The sequence below is a fragment of the Pseudorasbora parva genome, chromosome 10 (assembly GCF_024679245.1).
Source record: "Pseudorasbora parva isolate DD20220531a chromosome 10, ASM2467924v1, whole genome shotgun sequence".
NCBI lineage: Eukaryota > Metazoa > Chordata > Actinopteri > Cypriniformes > Gobionidae > Pseudorasbora > Pseudorasbora parva.
In genome coordinates, this window is record NC_090181.1 from 38,900,106 (window position 1) to 38,918,841 (window position 18,736).

The 18,736-nt window shown below is 38.8% G+C and overlaps 1 protein-coding gene across 2 annotated transcripts; it reads left to right on the forward strand.

Annotated features, from left to right (window-relative positions):
• The first annotated feature begins 2,886 nt into the window (after positions 1–2,886).
• fndc4b (fibronectin type III domain containing 4b) lies at positions 2,887–17,593 on the forward strand. 2 transcript variants are annotated; one of them, XM_067456063.1, is made up of 6 exons: positions 2,887–3,566; positions 7,546–7,661; positions 7,792–7,996; positions 11,839–11,928; positions 12,816–12,952; positions 14,450–14,712. In XM_067456063.1, the coding sequence occupies exons 1-6, from the start codon at positions 3,494–3,496 to the stop codon at positions 14,513–14,515; spliced, it is 687 nt and encodes a 228-aa protein (XP_067312164.1). In that variant the 5' UTR covers positions 2,887–3,493; the 3' UTR covers positions 14,516–14,712. The 2 variants fall into 2 exon arrangements, with proteins under 2 accessions (XP_067312164.1, XP_067312165.1); XM_067456064.1 differs by lacking the exon at positions 14,450–14,712 and adding an exon at positions 16,649–17,593 and having other exon boundaries at positions 2,893–3,566.
• The last annotated feature ends 1,143 nt before the right edge of the window (positions 17,594–18,736 follow it).

Below are 18,736 nucleotides of genomic sequence, written 5' to 3' on the forward strand. Positions count from 1 at the left end.
AACAACGTGAGCATAACAAAGGTCACCAAATGAACTTTGACACATCAGTTGTAAAAAATATTCCCTTCTAAAAGACGGACATTGACATTTTTTGACTGTATTTATTTAATGCATATAATTATCAGTAGTCAAGGAAGTTTTCTATTTAATTTGGTTATAGTATACTCCAATCAGGCATAACATTATGACCTAATATTGTGTTGGTCCCCTTTTTGCTGCCAAAACAGCCCTGACCTGTCGAGGCATGGACTTATAGACCCCTGAAGGTGTGCTGTGGTATCTGGCACCAATATGTTAGCAGCAGGTCCTTTAAGTCCTGTGAGTTGCGAGGTAAGGCCTCCATGGATAAGACTTTTTTGTTCAGCACAGTATCTCATCTGTTTGATTGGGTCAAGCAGGCCAACCTTCGCTCCCCACGTGCATCATTGAACGCCCATGACAGTGTCGTCGGTTCACCACTGGTTTCTTGCTTTGAGCACTTTTGATAGACTGACCACTGCAGACTGGGAACACCCGACAAGAGCTGCAGTTTGGGGCTCTGACCTAGTCGTCTAGCCATGACAATTTGATCGTTGTCAAACTCGATCAAATTATTACGCTTGCCAATTTTTCCTGCTTCTAACACATCGACTTTGAGGACGAAATCACTTGCTGCCTAATATATCCCACCCACTAACTGATGCAGTGATGAAGACACAGTCAGTGTTTTTCACTTCACCTGTCAGTGGTAATAATTCTGATCAGTGTATTCAATACTGTATGTTTGGTTATTTCTTGCTTGTTTGATTGCACATAGCCATCTTTTATCTACTTTTGGATTTTATTCAGATTTTTTGTTGTGTACTTTTAATATAATATCTTCAAACCCGATTCCAAAAAAGTCGGGACACTGTACAAATTGTAAATAAAAAAGGAATGCAATAATTTACAAACTTGTATTTTATTTTATAGAATATACATAAAATAGCAAATGTTGAAAGTGAGACATTTTGAAATGGCATGCCAAATATCGGCTCATTTGGGGATAGCTGAAGGACAAATCTGTAAATTATTAGGTCAATTGGCAACATGATTGGGTATAAAAAGAGCCTCTCAGAGTGGCAGTGTCTCCCAGAAGTCAAGATGGGCAGAGGATCACCAATTCCCTCAATACTGCTGAGGTGAAAAAAGTGGAGCAATATCAGAAAGGAGTTTCTCAGAGAAAAATTGCAAATATTTTGAAGTTATCATTATCTACAGTGCATAATATCATCCAAAGATTCAGAAAACCTGGAACAATTTCAAGGGTCAAGGCCGCAAAAACCATACTGGATGCCAGTGATCTTCAGGCCTTTAGACGGCACTGCATCACATACATGGGGTTGTTCCATTCGCCACTGCCAGCTAAAACTCTATAGGTCAAAAAAGAAGCCATATCTAAACCATCTGATCAGGAAGCGCAGACGTTTTCTCTGGGCCAATATTCATTTAAAATGGACTGTTGTGAAGTGGAAAACTGTTCTGTGGTCAGACGAATCAAAATTTTAAGTTATTTTTGGTAAACTGGGATGCCATATCATCCGGACTAAAGAGGACAAAGACAACCAAAGGGCAAGTTGTTATCAGCGCTCAGTTCAGAAGCCTGGATCTCTGAGGGTATGGGGCTGCATGAGTGTGTGTGGCATGAGCAGCTTACACAACTGGAAAGGCAGCATCAATGCTGAAAGGTATATCCAAATTCTAGGACAACATATGCTCCCATCCAGACGTTGTCTCTTTCAGGAAAGAGCTTACATTTTCCAACATAACAATGGCAGACCACATACTGCATCAATTACAACATGACTGCGTAGAAGAAGGATCCGGGTACTGAAATGGCCAGCCTGCAGTCCAGATCTTTCACCCATAGAAAACATTTGGCGCATCATAAAGAGGAAGATGAGACAAAGAAGACCTTAGACAGTTGAGCAACTAGAAGCCTGTATTAGACAAGAATGGGACAACATTCATATTCCTAAACTTGAGCGACTTGTCTCCTCAGTCCCCAGATGTTTACAGACTGTTATAAAAAGAAGAGGGGATGCAACACAGTGGTAAACATGGCCTTGTGCCAACTTTTTGAGATGTGTTGATGCTATGCAATTTAAAATCAACTTATTATCCCTTTAAAATTCTACATTTTCTCAGCAGTTTATACATTTGATATGTCATCTGTGTTGTATTCTGAATAAAATATTGAAATTTGAAAATTCCACATCATTGCTCTCTGTTTTTAACAATTTGTACAGTTTCCCAACTTTTTTGGAATCGGATTTGTAAATCACAGTAGACTAGGCTACTCTAATATTTAATTCACAAATATTATATATTCTCTGGATTGTCTTAAATAATTGTATTATTTCATATTATATTAATTATATTCTTTTAACCTACTGTGTGCCCTTTTTTCTGTCAAACACAAAATCAGAGATTTGACAAATTACAGTAGATTGTCAGTAATTTTTCCAACTGAGTTATGCTTAATTGGATTCATTCATTTGCATAATTTCCCAAGTAGAGGTTATCAGCTAAATGCATTTTTTTTTTATTCATATCATTCTTTGTATTCATAATTTGGTTCACATATATTCTGTTCTATCTGAAATTACTGTGCATTCTATTACTGTTGCAGAAAACTATTCCACAATTGATCGAATCTATTCTGTAATATTATATTCTCACATCTTCCGGAGTGAAATTGTCAAGTATTTTAAATTGTTTGTTATTAATGCTTTAGTTTAGACCATATAAAGTCAAAATGTTGATTATGATGACAGCTCTGTGTTGTATTCTGTGTGAGATTCTCCTCGTCCTAATGTTTGCCGTGCTCTATTGATGTGCAAGTTTGAATGGCGTCATAAATCTCATCTAACAGAGCTGTTGGTTTTACTGCATTCATCCCGGTGCAGGTTCGTGCGTCATGCGGCTAAAGAAGGTGAATGAGTGACTGCTGAGAATCAATCAGTAACTGGCCACCTGTGGGTCATGTGCCCGCGATGCAGCGCAGCTGATTTATTGGTATTCTTAAAGCGTCTTACACGAGCGCATAAAGTGAGGAAGGCGAGCACGGGCTTTATGATGGACGCCATGCGCGCGTACGCGTTACATTAGACGCGCAGCGAGCGTGTAACTGGTGGCAAGGCTGACGATCCGCGACTTCCATTGTGAAAGGACATCAAAGGTGTGATTTCTGTTGCTCTCAAATCACTGAACATAATCGCAAAAGGAAGCGTCTTCCTCGCTCTTTCCAGCTGAGGCGGATGCGGATGGCAACAGATTGAGGTGCATTGGACATCAGATTCCGAGGATGCTGAAGAAGATGCTGTTGGCTTAGATTGTTTATCATCGTCACAGTCTCAGTGTTGCAAATAAAATGCGTTGTTGATAACCATGTGAGCGCTGGAGTGATGTTAACTTCAGGTTACTTTTTCTGGGAAATTGGCGTCACTCATATGGAATAACTCTTGGGGAAGATATGATTCACCTTGTCACTTTTATGAGCCTCGTTCTGTCTCTGTTTGGATGCCACATCTGCTTTGCAGGGGCGAGTAAGTGAACTTCTTTTTCTACTGTCAAATGAACGTCCTACGGGCTAAAAATAAAGATCAAATGCAGCGTGCATCTTTTTACTCGTGCGTTCATGTGTTGATCATCATGACCAGAGTCTAAGCATGCCGTTATATAATCCTTTCAGTGTTTTGTTTTTTTCTTCATGTAAGCCCTTCCCGAGCCAGTGGGGGAAGACATCAAGGAAATTGCCTTTACCCTTTTAATCGTTGTCTTTGATTTAACAGGCCAATAGATATGCTGAGATAATGACCTGTGCTGGAGCATGTCAAATCATGGCATTTAAGTGCCAGTGCATGCTAAGAATTATTGCATGTTCTTAAGGGGAATATCTGTCTTGCTTTCTTGTATTAAAGATGATTTGATTCATCTATTATTTTACTTTCTTTAAACTAATTGGTGACAGCAATTGAAATATTTTGCACACCCTTCGATGGACTAAGTAATTTATAGTGCTTGCCGTGGACTGCCAAACCTTACATCAAACTCCACAGTTAATTGAAGTACTGGCAGCTCTCTCAATGTACTTATTCTTAATTAGACAATGTTGCCAGAAGCATACCACTGATGTATGTTAATAAAGTATTGACCTTGGCACATTACATTGGCATGAATTTATAGTTTCTTTGGCAAATAACAAGATAAAAAGATGAGTGCGGTTACTCATCGCTCTGACGCAATGTTTGCTTTCTTGCTGAGCTCTGTTTTTGTGTTGATCCTAAAACACTGGCTGAATTGGCCTGCCAGGGTAGCAGTCATGGTGCTATTGGGGACTAAATAATTTACAAGATATTGTTTCGCAATGTAATGGAAACATAGAATAGGTTTAGTGTACTGCTGTTATAGTAGGGCTCTGTTATGACGATTTGAGCTGTATCCTGTACATAACTCCACTAAAGGGTAATGTTTTTTAATTTATTTCTGGTGATTGAGAAAATTAAACATTAGCAGTATAGTGTTTTATGCACAAGTAGTTCATCTTAGTAATTGAATTGTATTTGAGCTACAAAGCATACTTAGGAAAATAAAGATCCCTATTGATTTGCATAGGGACTTAACTCATTGTTCACCGGAATACAGGTTCAAGCCTGACCTGGGTCATTTCCTATATATACTCACCTAAAGGATTATTAAAGGGTTACTTCAGCGATTAGCATATGGCTTTGTATCAGTAGAAACCCTGGAGAATATTCAAATTATTGTGCTTTCCCCCCTCATATCTCCCTGAGACAAGAGATTTATGCATTTTATTTCTGGAAAAATTCCTCCTATGATGCAAAATGACGATTTTTGCATCATAGGAGGAATGTTTGCCCAGAGGCTAAAGACTACAGCCAGCAGAGGGAGACATTTCCGCATGTTTTGAATCTGCGCATGGGGGATGGGGAGATAACACTCAGCTGGCAGGGAGAGCTCAGCTTGCAGACAGGATCATTTAAACGGAGCTATGGTGATCAATGTAAGTCTTTTAACTTCTCAAATTCATTTCTAAGAAAGTTTAGCTTGCAAAGGCATGAACTGAAACGCGTGCCAGACTGAACTCGCGTTGTGAATGTATGCCGTGAGTGTAGTCGCGATTACCTCAGCTCTCATCACTCTTGCAGTTAGTGCTCAGGGCTGTGATACTCGCGCGGTGACACTCATTATATTGAACACACACGTTCAGTTTTTAATTGTAGTGTCTTCTCTAACTCAGTCACAGTAATGAAGTTGGTGGCGTTGGGAATGGCCTCACAGGGCAGCGAAGCATTCTGGGAATTGTAGTCTTTCATCCCCATGGGACAAAAATACATTTTCTGTCTTTTCTCAGTCTAGAAGACACCAAATTCAAAAATAATTTCACATTTCTACTGCATTGATGACCCAGTTTAAATACAGATTCATCTTCCCAGCGCTGAAGTACCCCTTTAAGAACACCCATTCAATTTATCATAAATGCAATTATCCAATCAACCAATTACATGGCAGATGCTTCAATTAATTTAGGGGTGTGGTCCATGGTCAAGACAATCTCCTGAACTCCAAACTGAATGTCAGAATGGGAAAGAAAGGTGATTAATGCAATTTTGAGCGTGGCATGGTTGTTGGTGCCAGACAGGCCGATCTGAATATTTCACAATCTGCTCAGTTACTGGGATTTCCACGCACAACCATTTCTAGGGTTTACAAAGAATGGTGTGAAAAGGGAAAAAAATCCAGTATGCAGAGGTCCTGTGGGCAAAATGCCTTGTTGATGCTAGAGGTCAGAGAAGAATGGGCCGACTGATTCAAGCTGATAGAAGAGCAACTTTGACTGAAATAACCACTCGTTACAACCGAGGTATGCAGCAAAGCATTTGTGAAGCCACAACACACACAACCTTGAGGCGGATGGGCTACAACTGCAGAAGACCCCATCGGGTACCACTCAGCTCCACTACAAATAGGAAAAAGAGGCTATAATTTGCACAAGCTCACCAAAATTAGACAGTTGAAGACTGGAAAATGTGGCCTGGTCTAATGAGTCTCGATTTCTGTTGAGACATTCAGATGGTAGAGTCAGAATTTGGCGTAAACAGAATGAGAACATGGATCCATCATGCCTTGTTACCACTGTGCAGGCTGGTGGTGGTAGTGTAATGGTGTGGGGGATTTTTTCTTGGCACACTTTAGGGCACTTAGTCCCAATTGGGCATCGTTTAAATAGCGCGGCCTACCTGAGCATTGTTTCTGACCATGTCCATCCCTTTATGACCACCATCCTCTGATGGCTACTTCCAGCAAGATAATGCACCATGTCACAATCATTCAATCAGTCAGCTCGAATCATTTCAAACTGGTTTCTTGAGCATGACAATGAGTTCACTGAACTAAAATGGCCTCCACAGTCTCCAGATCTCAACCCAATAGAGCATCTTTGGGATATGGTGGAACGGGAGCTTCGTGCCCTGGATGTGCATCCCACAAATCTCCATCAACTGCAAAATGCTATCCTATCAATATTCCCCAACATTTCTAAAGAATGATTTCAGCACCTTTTTGAATCAGTGCCCCGTAGAATTAAGGCAGTTCTGACGGTGAAAGGGGGTCAAACACGGTATTAGTATGGTGTTCCTAATAATCCTTTGGTTGAGTGTATAGCTTTTTATTTCATATACCATATAAAAAAATGATTGGATATCACCAAAATGCCAAATGTAAAAAAAAAAAAAAAAAGTATATTATGTATACTATGTATATTGCATAACATTTTGTTTTTAACATTTTGGTAATATCCAATAATTTTTTTCTAATTAATTTATTATAATTGCTTGCAAATTATACTAGTACAAACAAGTCTTGTTCTGCAACCCATTTCCTGAATTTTTTTTTTTTTTTTTTGTGCATTTATAAAGTTTGTTTTGATTATATCTACATGCCTATAAAATAAATGTGCAGAAGGAGTTATTTCTATCTTATCTGACCTTTGCGTTTTATGTTGTCAGGTTGATTTAGACTTTATATTTTTAATATTAGTTTATTTTTTTACGTTAAAGATTTGACAAAGGCAAAGCACTGTGTATTGTCAGTCATTTTGACCAACTGAGTCATGCTTATACCATTAAAGAGAATAATTAAAATTGGAATTAATTTGCATAATGTACCAGCAGAATGAATCAGCTGAATACAGAAGTGTTGCATATTTATGAACTGTATTCCTGTAGTTGTTTATTAAACAGGTGTCACGCTGGTCCTTGGATGTCTTGGGGAAGCAGAGACAGGATGAATCTATAAATACTATAAAGCATCTCAAAATCCCTTGCAAACATATTCCTTTAGCATACGACGGCTATGTTCAATATAATCTTTTTTTTAAACGTGACATTTATGGAGCCTGAATCTTTTATTAAATATTTCAGTTTTCATTTCAGTTGTATGTGTTAGAGTGCATCTGAGGGTTGTGCTAAGTAATTATTCATGCTGGTGATTTGTGTTCCACAGACCGCCCTGCCGCTCCTGTCAATGTCTCTGTTACTCACCTGCGGGCAGATTCAGCCACTGTGTCCTGGAATATTCCAGAGGGAGAGACCGTAATTGGCTTCGCCATCTCACAGCAGGTCAAAAATTACAATGCGATTCAACCCTTTGGGGCTTAATTACAATTGAGAAAATCATGACATTTAATATCTGCAATAAATTTACCTTCTGATGAATCTTTAAACGTGTGTATGTGCATGTGTGTTTTAGCGCCAGGACGGATTGATGCAGCGTTTCATTCGTGAGGTGAACACGACCAGTCATGCTTGTATACTTTGGGATCTGGATGAAGACACAGACTATATTATCCAGGTCCAATCCGTTGGACTCTATGGAGAGAGTCTGGCCAGCAAAAAGATTCACTTCAGGACGCTTAAAAAATCGGAACATTTTCAATCCACCATGATGGATCAAGGTAAACATGTCTGCTGTATCAGCATTGGTACAATAAATCCCATTCATTTAATAAAGCACATTTCATGTTTTTCTGTAGAGATCTGCTATGGCTAATTGATGTATGCTACTGGGGCAAGTGGTGACTTTAAAAAACTTTTTTTAATTGTATTATTAAACCAGGTATGCTGGGTGCATGTTATGTCAAAAATGCACCAGGTGCAGATATACGTTGGATGGGGTTTGTGTTCGCTCTATACAGAGTCTTAGCTGCTTAATTGCTTACGATTACGCTTAATTGCTATATTGACATATAGTGTAACCCCTCCTGTTTGAACCACCCGCTCCAAGCAGGACTCGAACCTGGGTCTGCCGGCATGAGTCGGAAACTCTAACAAGGAGGATAAAGGTTACACCCTCTAGTGTCTGTTTTTATCTGGAGTTAGGTTTAAGCCTAGTTCACACTGCCCGATTTTAGCCCTGATTTTGACCCACCGACAGGTTTCGCGAAATCGCCGGTAAGCGCTCGAGATCATAAGCAAATCGGTGCTTAAGCACGCGAGTGACAATCACGCAGTGTGAATAATCAAAGACGCGATCAGAGAGAATCGCCGACAAGTCGCCGACTCCGGTGAGATATTTGGCATGCTAAATATCTGGACCTGTCGGCGATTCAAACTTCTGCTCTGTGAAATGAGTTCTGACTAGGGTTGGGAATCGTGAGATATTTTCCGGTTCCGGTTCCGGTTCCGATTCCGCCTAACGATTCCGGTTCCGATTCCGGTTCCATTAAAATTATTAAACAAATAGTGGTAAAGGAAAAAGTCACAATATGCAACTTTAAACAATCCTTTTTTGTGTTTATTACTTGCTCTTAAATGAATTTACAGGTTGGCAATGTCAAAAAAAAAAGTCCTGTACTATACATATATTACAGGATTAATCGAGCCAAATGGAATTTATGGAAATTAAAATAAACATGTTCAAATTTACACCTCTGAAATTGTCTTATTACATTTTCTCTCTCTGTTTTAGGGATGTTAACCGATGACCGTTTGACCCATGGTTGACCGTATCAACGTTAACTGATCAAAGTTGTCGGTTAAAAAAAAAGTGATCTCTAAATTAACTTAGGCTATTATAGACAGTGGACTAAACGCTACTACAGTTAGCCGTCTCATTATAAAATCTTTTTGTGTGAAGTGAACATATCCCTCGCACTCAATTTTTCATAACTCTCCTGTTTGTACTTAATAAACCAATAAAAACATTTGGGGCGAGGTCGCAGCGTTTGCGCGCTCACAAGGTTTGCAAAAAGTAAACAGGCTAAAACACTCGAGGTTAGAGCCAGAGCAGACGACCGTATGAAGCGTCATTCCGCATAAGATGGGCTTACATTTGGAAATATAATATCTACATTTCAGTGGAAACACATAAGGTGATGATCGTCTTTCTTTATTATTGTTAGCACTAACTTACCTCGAACTAAAGCGGCGTCTCTTCAGAGTTGTTATTTTCTTAAATGAGCCGCGGCAATGTTTCAAATGAGCTCATAACGCTGGACAAATGCTTTTATTTTCAACGCGATCACCTTGTACCCAAACCATTTCGAAACTAATGAGCCATGGTCCTCGGATTACAAACAAGCTCCTCGGCGCCGCGTTTGCGGGACTCGCGCTGTGGGGGATTTTAAAAAAGTGACGTGAGGGGAAGGGAGGCGGCAGCGCTAAGACAGTGTGTGTGTGTGTGCGCGCGCGCGTGAGAGAGAGAGCGGGAGTGCGGCTCGCGGCTATGCTCCCAGCGCTTCGCACACACATTGCTCCAGAACCGTTTTCGGAACCGACACTCAGGAATTTCGCGCGGTTCCGGTATTTTTCAAAAATCAGTATCGGTTCTGCATAAGAACCGGTTCTCGGTTCCCAACCCTAGTTCTGACTGAAAATTACATCGGCGAAGACCGACAACCAATGAAAGAGCAAGATAAAGGGCAGCAGGAGGTTCAGGAAGGAGATATAGACAGAATATCAGTATTTTAATAGGTATATTTACAATTCTATCAAACAGAAACAAAGCCCAAACATTTGCACGTCAGGCCGCAGCAGCAACACATTGCAAAATTATTTATTTACCTCAAACTGTCTTTGCAGAACACAATCCTTGCTCCCTCTGTCTCTCCAACAATTTCCTCTGTAATATACTCTTTTCTTTCTCTCCACAAATCAGCACACAGACAGTTTGGAGCAAACTTTGTGCAGTTTATTACTTTTAATAACAATTCCAAGTCTCGCGCGAGAATTCCGGTCTGACGCACGTGTGATCTCGTGTTGTTTACTTGTCACATCACACGTGTTTGGTTGGGAAGCGTAGTTTGCACCGGAGAGAGAGAGTTGTCGGCGATTGTTCCTCCTGTACAGTCACTCAGTGTGAACCCCTCTGTCCCCGATCCATCGGTCAGTGTGAACACGGCAGTGACTGAATGATACCCCAGATAGTCATGCAGTGTGAAAAGAGCAGTGACCCGACGAGTTTGAAAATCATGCAGTCTGAAATAGGCTTAAGTCGCACAGCAACTACTAGCTGTCCTCCGTTACAATAGCAACATAATGGGCCCTATTTTAACGATCTGAGTGCATTGTCCACTTTTGCTAGTATAACAACAGGAAAAATGATCGCTGTGGGTGCATGGTCTAAAACAGTTGTACCTAGTCTCTTAAAGAGTAATGGATGTGTTTTGGGCGTAACGTGCAATAAACCAATCAGAGTCTCATCTCCCAGGGTTTTTTTTGGTCAGTGTCTTTTCCAGTTGCCTCAAAATAGCAACATGCCAGAAATACTCCTGAACACACCTTGTTTTCAGACCAGCAATCCCATGGGTGAACAGATGGGTGCAAGTGCATTTGCTATATAAACAACTTTGAGCTAAACGTGGTAAAGATAACTGCATCGGGCTGAAACGTCGCATCGCGCCGGGTGTATGATAGGGCCCAATATGTTATGCCTACATTTATTTGTTGATGCCATACATGCCAGCAAACCAATGAGACCGCGGGACAGTGATGACAATACACACCAGAGTGTAGACTAGAGGACGGATACCCGACCCGAGCCCGACAGGTCCCGCCGGTACCCGATGGGCCGGACCGGGTTCGGACAGATATTTAGAAATGGCGTTCGAGTTCGACTCCAAAGCTGTTGTGAATCTACGGAGCCCACACAGGATGTTTAAGAATAAGTTCATTGTGTGCAGAATTTACTTATTCATTTTCTCTTTTTTTTTGTTTTTTTTTTGTTTTTTTTAAATATTGCGCGTGATTAAGCAAATCGAGGGAATTAATTGGTAAAACCTGCGCACAATTTATAAATCGAGGGAATAAACTGTGCGCACAATTTAGCCTACTAGTTTTTGTTCCTGCAGGGCTCTGTATGGATCGGCTTACCCAGAACTATCAGCGAGTGTAAGATTTGACGAAAATTACCATCGTTTGCCAAATACGTAAATGACGGAGAGTTACATGCACATTGCCGACATTTTATCATGCAAGCTTTATGGTACACCTCAAATAAGGGATTTTATAGTGTTAATGTTAACTAGGGAGTCCACGACTGGCTTGGCTATGCAGTATGTTTTATTGTGCGACAGCAGCATGTCTTACTTGCTCACAGCAGCGTGTCGTTGTGTGTCCTGTACTTGATCTGCACGGTGTAGCAGATCTATTCCACCAAGACCAAACATGTAAACACTGTCATGTCCTTTGAAATGCCAAACACTCCCAGAGTTGTCATGACAGAAATAAATAACCTCATTCATTGTTTGTTATCTCTTCAGTCCTCTAACATGTGTTGTTGTCTTGTTTACCTGATCAGATGACCCTGCGGTTGAGGGTTTAGACCTTTCCAGACACCTTCAGACTGGAGAGATACTGATCATTATGACTGTACTACTAATGTGGGCAGGTAAATGACATTGTCTTGGATTTAATTACTCAGTCTTAATGAACAGGTTAAAAATATTCTGATTGCAGTGATATTAATGTTATTGTTTTCCAAAGGAAATGATTGGATTTGCCCTTCCCTGTGAAGCCTGATTTGATACATCAGGCTTTTATAGTATGATAAACAAGAATATGTAGCCAATCTCCATTATATTCAGATGCTCAAAGTGAGCAAAAATATGCAATTTAGAGCAGTTCCTGATATTACTGATACAAAAGTATGATGAAATTCTTATAACTTATAATGTAAATCAATGAGATCTTTATAACCGTATAGCAGACTACTTGCAAAAATGCGTATAAATATCAGTTGTTGCTCTATATCTCCCCTATATGTCTTATTTAGATTATATTTGAATGCTTAGTTTATGATCATAGTAGTTTTTTATATTGCACAAACACCTGTTCCTCAAAAGCTGAATTTCTCACATTTTAAGATAATTTTTCACAAAAAATGTAATATATATTTTTTTTATCGTTCTTATGTTTACTTTCTAAAAATCAGCAAAGTTTTGATCATGTTTATTATTTAGAAGCCTTATAAATGTGCTTATCAAATATGAAACAAGAGGCTTTACAGGGTTTAAAAAAAAAGGTTTTAATGCAGAATCTAAAACCTGCTGTAACAATATTTAAAACTTCTCTGTTCTGCATTCAAATGTTATAATTTGGCCTCTGTGAAATATTTTCCTAAGTACTGCTTTGTTGTTGTTTTTTTACAGTGACCTTAAGAAAACTTTTGTCCTTTCAAACTCAATTGTGATATCCAGATGGAAGATAGTGTTTTGTTTTAATTAAAGGTATCAGATCTGCGTCCCCGTAATCAAACTGATCTCTGTCTTGCTGCAGCTGTGATTGTGCTCTTCTGTAAGCAGTACGATATCATCAAAGACAACGATTCCAACAACCACAGTAAAGAGAAAAGCAAGCCGCTGTCTGGCCAAAGCACTCCAGATTACCATAACGGAGGCCTGCTGGGCAGCAAGGTGAGACCTTCACCACTGACCAACACTGTGGCTTTCACTGTGGTCAGTGTTGCCAGGCTCGCGGGTTTCCCGCATGGTTGGGCTATTTTAAAAATGCATCCCTGGGAAAATTACAGAATTACGGTGTTGCGCTTTTTGGCGGGGATACAGCCACCAATTGTATGTCTCTAGACAAAGAAAAATATATTATTTTACTACTGTGTGTTGATCCTTGGAATTAATACCTGGCAACCTAAAGACCGCTGAAAAAGCAAGTGAAGGTGAGATGGTATGAGGAGCACGTTCGATGTCACTCCACAACCTAGACGTTATGTGTGTTTCACCCAAATAGGACATTTTAAGGCGGGTTAATTGAGTTTGGCATTGTAGATTAATTGCACATTGATGCTTGTGTGTAGACAAAACAAGAGTATGTAAGAAAGTTATTCGTATGGTCTTGACTGACTGATGTGTACAATCTACAATATGTTAAAATAATCTGTAAAGTACACGTTTTAATCTTATGGATATAGCATTTTAATCTGCTAAATGCAACTATAAGGCATGAAGGTAAATTATGAGCATCATGATTTTTATATAAATAGCCCAAATTGGACTTGAACAGACTTGTATGGATGGCTATGTCATTCATATATATTGCTTACATTTTGAACAATTTATCATGCAAAGTGTTTAAAATTAAAATCAAAGAGTAAAGGAAGAATTGAAAGCGTCAAACATTTTAAAAAGAAAGCAGCTGAAGAGGAATAAAATACAGATTAAATCAATAAATATGCACATGTATGGTACATATAAACTAGTCTAGCTAAAATCTCAGAAATAAGATTTCAAATATAGAATAAACTAAATGTAAACGTTTATTAAAACCCTTTATGGGAATCCTGCCGTTGTCTTCTGTGATTTGATGGTGGAATTGGGATCGTTTTCATTCTTTGAGTCGCTTTGGGCTGGAATTTTTTCTGGGACCTGGCAACCCTTACAGTTGTTTCCAATGGAATACTGCATTATCTACACCAGTGATTCCCAACCGGGGGTGCACGTACCCTAGGTGGGGTACGTGTGCAGGTTCCAGGGGGTGTGCAAAAAGATTTAGACTTTCTAAATCGATGTGCTTCAATGCTTTGTTTGTTCTGCATAGGCAGAATAGGCAAGCATGTTGTCAATCGCACCCGCATCACCCCAGCCCGGTACAGTAGTCGTTGAAAATGTTTCCATTTACACCGCAGTTTTGCCGTGTTGAGTGTTGTAGCCAATCACAGGCACGTCTGTTGAAAGTAATGTCCAATCAGAGGTGTTTAAGTTACTGGTTGTGAGAATCCCTGTTCAGTATTAGCCTAGCTCAGTATCCCTTAAAATGCTAAATGGGTTTCTGTTTAAGTCCTACATGCTCACAAACCTAACCCTTGATTATAAAGGGAGCTCGTTGTGCCCTTTCTGTCATTAATGTGCAATTTATTAACTGTCAATGTAAGATTGTTTTTTGTTTTCTTCTTCCAGGAGACTGACTTACTTCATAGGTACAAAGTGACAAACTTTGATACATGTTTTTGTATATTTTTTTAACATAGATGTTTTATAATGTCTAAATATAAATCCAAAAGCAAAACGTGTGAGAAAAAAAACAATATAAGGGATTTGAAATAAGTGCTCCTCTGCCACCATCTAATGGTTAATCGTGGTAATTTCATGTCTATTTATTATTTTTTTATTGTTTATTTTTCATCAAATGTTGTATTTAAAATATTAAAATTTAAAATGTGTATTTTGTCCAGTCTTTTTTACCCACAACATTGACACTACGGTTCAAAAGTTACCTATTGACCCCAAACTTTTGAATGGTAGTAGTGTATAAGTAGATATACAGTATACTGTGTACTGCCTGCTGAATTTTTCAATTAGCATGTGAAACTTTTTATTTTATTATAATTATACAGTAATAAAGTACTTACAACTATTTATAGTTAATTCAGTTCAGTTTGTAATAATTCAGAAGTTTATAATAATATTGTGATTTATTCCCATCGTCATACTGATATATAAAATATAATATAAAATATTAGATTCTCTCAAAACATATGGCTACCTTCAAATGGGTGTCAATGAAGAAAGGGCGGTACTGCATGTTTGGATACTGCATGTTTCATTGTGATATAAAGTACTGCACACTGTATAATGTGACAATGTCATGCAGGTATTCCTTATACACAAAATTTGGTAACACTTTACAGTAAGGTCCTATTAGTTAACATTAGGTCATGGAGTAGCTTGACATCTGAGTTTATAAGCCTATATATAATACTGAATTGATCTTAACCAGATGCATCACACTCGGATTATAAGGGCTGCACTGAACTTGGCAATAAACACATTGAAAATGCACTATAAACATATTTTAAAGTAGGATTCTATTAAAGAATCCATAATGCTCAGTTTCTGCCAGTCTCATATAAATATTGAATACCTATAGAGTAGTGTTGCATCTTTCATATCTCTGAAGAGTCTTTAGTGTTAGCATATTTCTAAAAGACATACACGGTACCAATTCTTTCAGAATACAGCCGAGCTCGTGGAGGCGTGCAGTGGGCGGAGCTAAAGGATCACGAGCATATATATATAAATAAATACACACACACACACAGCATTACCCTGGGATAACTTTGGATTCATTTTATGTTTGTGTTGGTTTCATTATATGCACTTGTGCGCCGATTGCCAACAAAACAGACATTTGATGCGGTTTCACTCACTGCCTGTGGTTTCCACTCATGACTGGGAATAAACAAGCACACTAACAGAGTTGCTGCTCCGGACACAAACTACAGCCATTGTTTCCTTAACACTGGGTTATTTGGGAAGCTGAACAAGGTTATCTTACTCTCACAACCAGAAATGCACTTCTTTAGTGACATTGCTGATTTCTTGGTCTAAAAGCAAAATAACAGCGCTGCCGACGGCTCCTGTAACCAAATGAAGCTCTCGCTCTGCCAGTGCAAGCAATTCCGCTCTTTATGACCACAGAGCCATACTCGAATCCCTGAAGGAGTGTATTTGTCACAGAAATACTGTCTTACGTCCAACTTTTGGCCATGTTTAACCTGACAATCAACTCTTTAACAGTGTAAATAAGTCAGAATGCATGAGCAGCGTTAAACCCCCGCCCTTTAAGGAAATAAAGGAGTGAATTACTCACCCTCTGCTTTAAAACTGACATCTGTTCGACTGTTATCCGCCAGAAGATTCATCACGGTGCCACGGCACAGCTGTTAGAAAGTTTAATTTATTCATAAAATAACTACTTCAAATACCTATATTTTATATGCATATACATTCAAGTTGAAATCATTTATTTGTAAAACTATATCTTTCAGTCGCACGGCCATGCATTAACCTTCTTTACTATACAATTTGTTACAGTAGGCCTATGTATTCATTGTGGTTAATAAAAATACTTACAAATACAAAAATGCATTCATTGTTAGTTCATGTCAGCTCTGGTCCATTAAAATAACAATAGTAACACTGACATTGACTTTAACTAATATTGTTATAAGCTTTACATCTATTTTCATTACCTTATTGTAAAGTGTTATGGACATACTGAATACTGTAAAAAAATACTACTAGTAGTAGTGGTAGAAGCCTAGTACATTTGAAGCATGGGAATTCTAACCTCTGACCATTTTTACTCTTTTGTAGTTCCAAAGGACATCATCCTCTGTTAGCATCATCAAGGTTTAACCGAGGCATCATCATGAAACCTGGTCTGCCATCAGACCCGTCAGCGGATATCAGCTCATCTTCTGATATTCAAGACAAGCATTAAAGGCAATAGTATGGTAAACCTCTCAGCTCCCTCAGCCAAATCGGGAATTGTAAGGTAGTATACGGGTATTTAATAGTATACTCCAAAAAAAGAGCAATGTCCTGGACAATGAGCATACCTCTTTACCTATTGCATAAACTATAATCACAGGAGGAGCTATTGGTGCTATGAATATGATTGTGGTTCCAACATTGGCAGCGGGATACAGCAGTTTAGATGTGTGTCAATGGATTGGTTGTGTGAATGTGTTCCATTGAAAGAGGATGAATAATAATAATACATGTGGCATTTCTCATTTATACATGTAAATTATGACAATTCATCGTTAGCCACAAAAGTGGCCTTATATTATGCATTAATAATTTCTAACCACAGTGAACTGTATATCAATGGCTTGTTTTGTGTTTTAATTCCGTATTAGCACTGTGTTTCTAAATGTTGCACACCCTTGTCGAGTTGATTGTTCTACAGTGGGGTTTACATAAGGACCAGTGCAAGGGTTTCTGTGTTCATAGAAATGGTTTTGTGTGTGGCATTTCTATGCCAAACTACGGTAGTAAAGTTTCTGTAAGTACAAGCATATGTCTACCCTGATATTGTAATGTGCATATAGTAAAAAAAAGAAGTTATTTTATTGTAATATTTTTTTTTCTCGGTTTTCATTTAAGTTATACATATTAAAATAGCTACACATAGTTTTGGGCAATAGATAAAGAATGTAGTTTAAATACTGTATTTTACTGCAAGGTTAGAACCGAAGTTTATTAATATTCTTATTCTCAATCACTTTCCAATAAATGGAAAATGGAAAACCGTGAGTTTTGTCTGTTGGTTCTTATACAGGCAGAAATTACTATTATATTAAAACACACACACACAGGTCACATACACATGGATGGCAGGACCCACAGTTTTTCAGTAGAACATTGATGAAATTTAAGCAAAAGTAGCTTGTCTGTTTGACTGGACCACACGGGCCAACCTTCGCTCCCCATGTGCATCAATGAGCCTTAGCCTTGACCCTATTGCTGGTTCTCCACTGTTCCTTTCTTGGAGCACTTTTGATAGATACTGATCCATGCAGCCCGGGAACACCCCACAAGAGCTGCAGTTTTGGAGATGCTTTGACCCAGTCGTCAAGAATAAATTCAATTAATTGATAAAGAACTTTACATCCATGAGTGAAGTAGAACAAATAAAGATAATTTTATAAGATGGACAGAGAGCAGCACTGGCTTTAAGATACGTGTGTATGTGCCACAGCCTGAGAGACAGCTGCTGAATGTGTGTGTAATGTGTGCAATGCATCTGACCTCAGTGTGTTTCCCTACTGTCCAACACGGTCCCTCAGTATGTGTGTGTATATACAGGTCCTTCTAAAAAAAATAGCATATTGTGATAAAGTTCATTATTTTCCATAATGTAATGATAAAAATTAAACTTTCATATATGTTAGATTCATTGCACACCAACTGAAATATTTCAGGTCTTTTATTGTTTTAATACTGATGATTTTGGCATACAGCTCATGAAAACCCAAAATTCCTATCTCAAAAAATTAGCATATCATGAAAAGGTTCTCTAAACGAGCTATTAACCTAATCATCTGAATCAACTAATTAACTCTAAACACCTGCAAAAGATTCCTGAGGCTTTTAAAAACTCCCAGCCGGGTTCATTACTCAAAACCGCAATCATGGGTAAGACTGCCGACCTGACTGCTGTCCAGAAGGCCATCATTGACACCCTCAAGCGAGAGGATAAGACACAGAAAGAAAATTCTGAACGAATAGGCTGTTCCCAGAGTGCTGTATCAAGGCACCTTAGTGGGAAGTCTGTGGGAAGGAAAAAGTGTGGCAAAAAACGCTGCACAACAAGAAGAGGTAACCAGACCCTGAGGAAGATTGTGGAGAAGGACCGATTCCAGACCTTGGGGGACCTGCGGAAGCAGTGGACTGAGT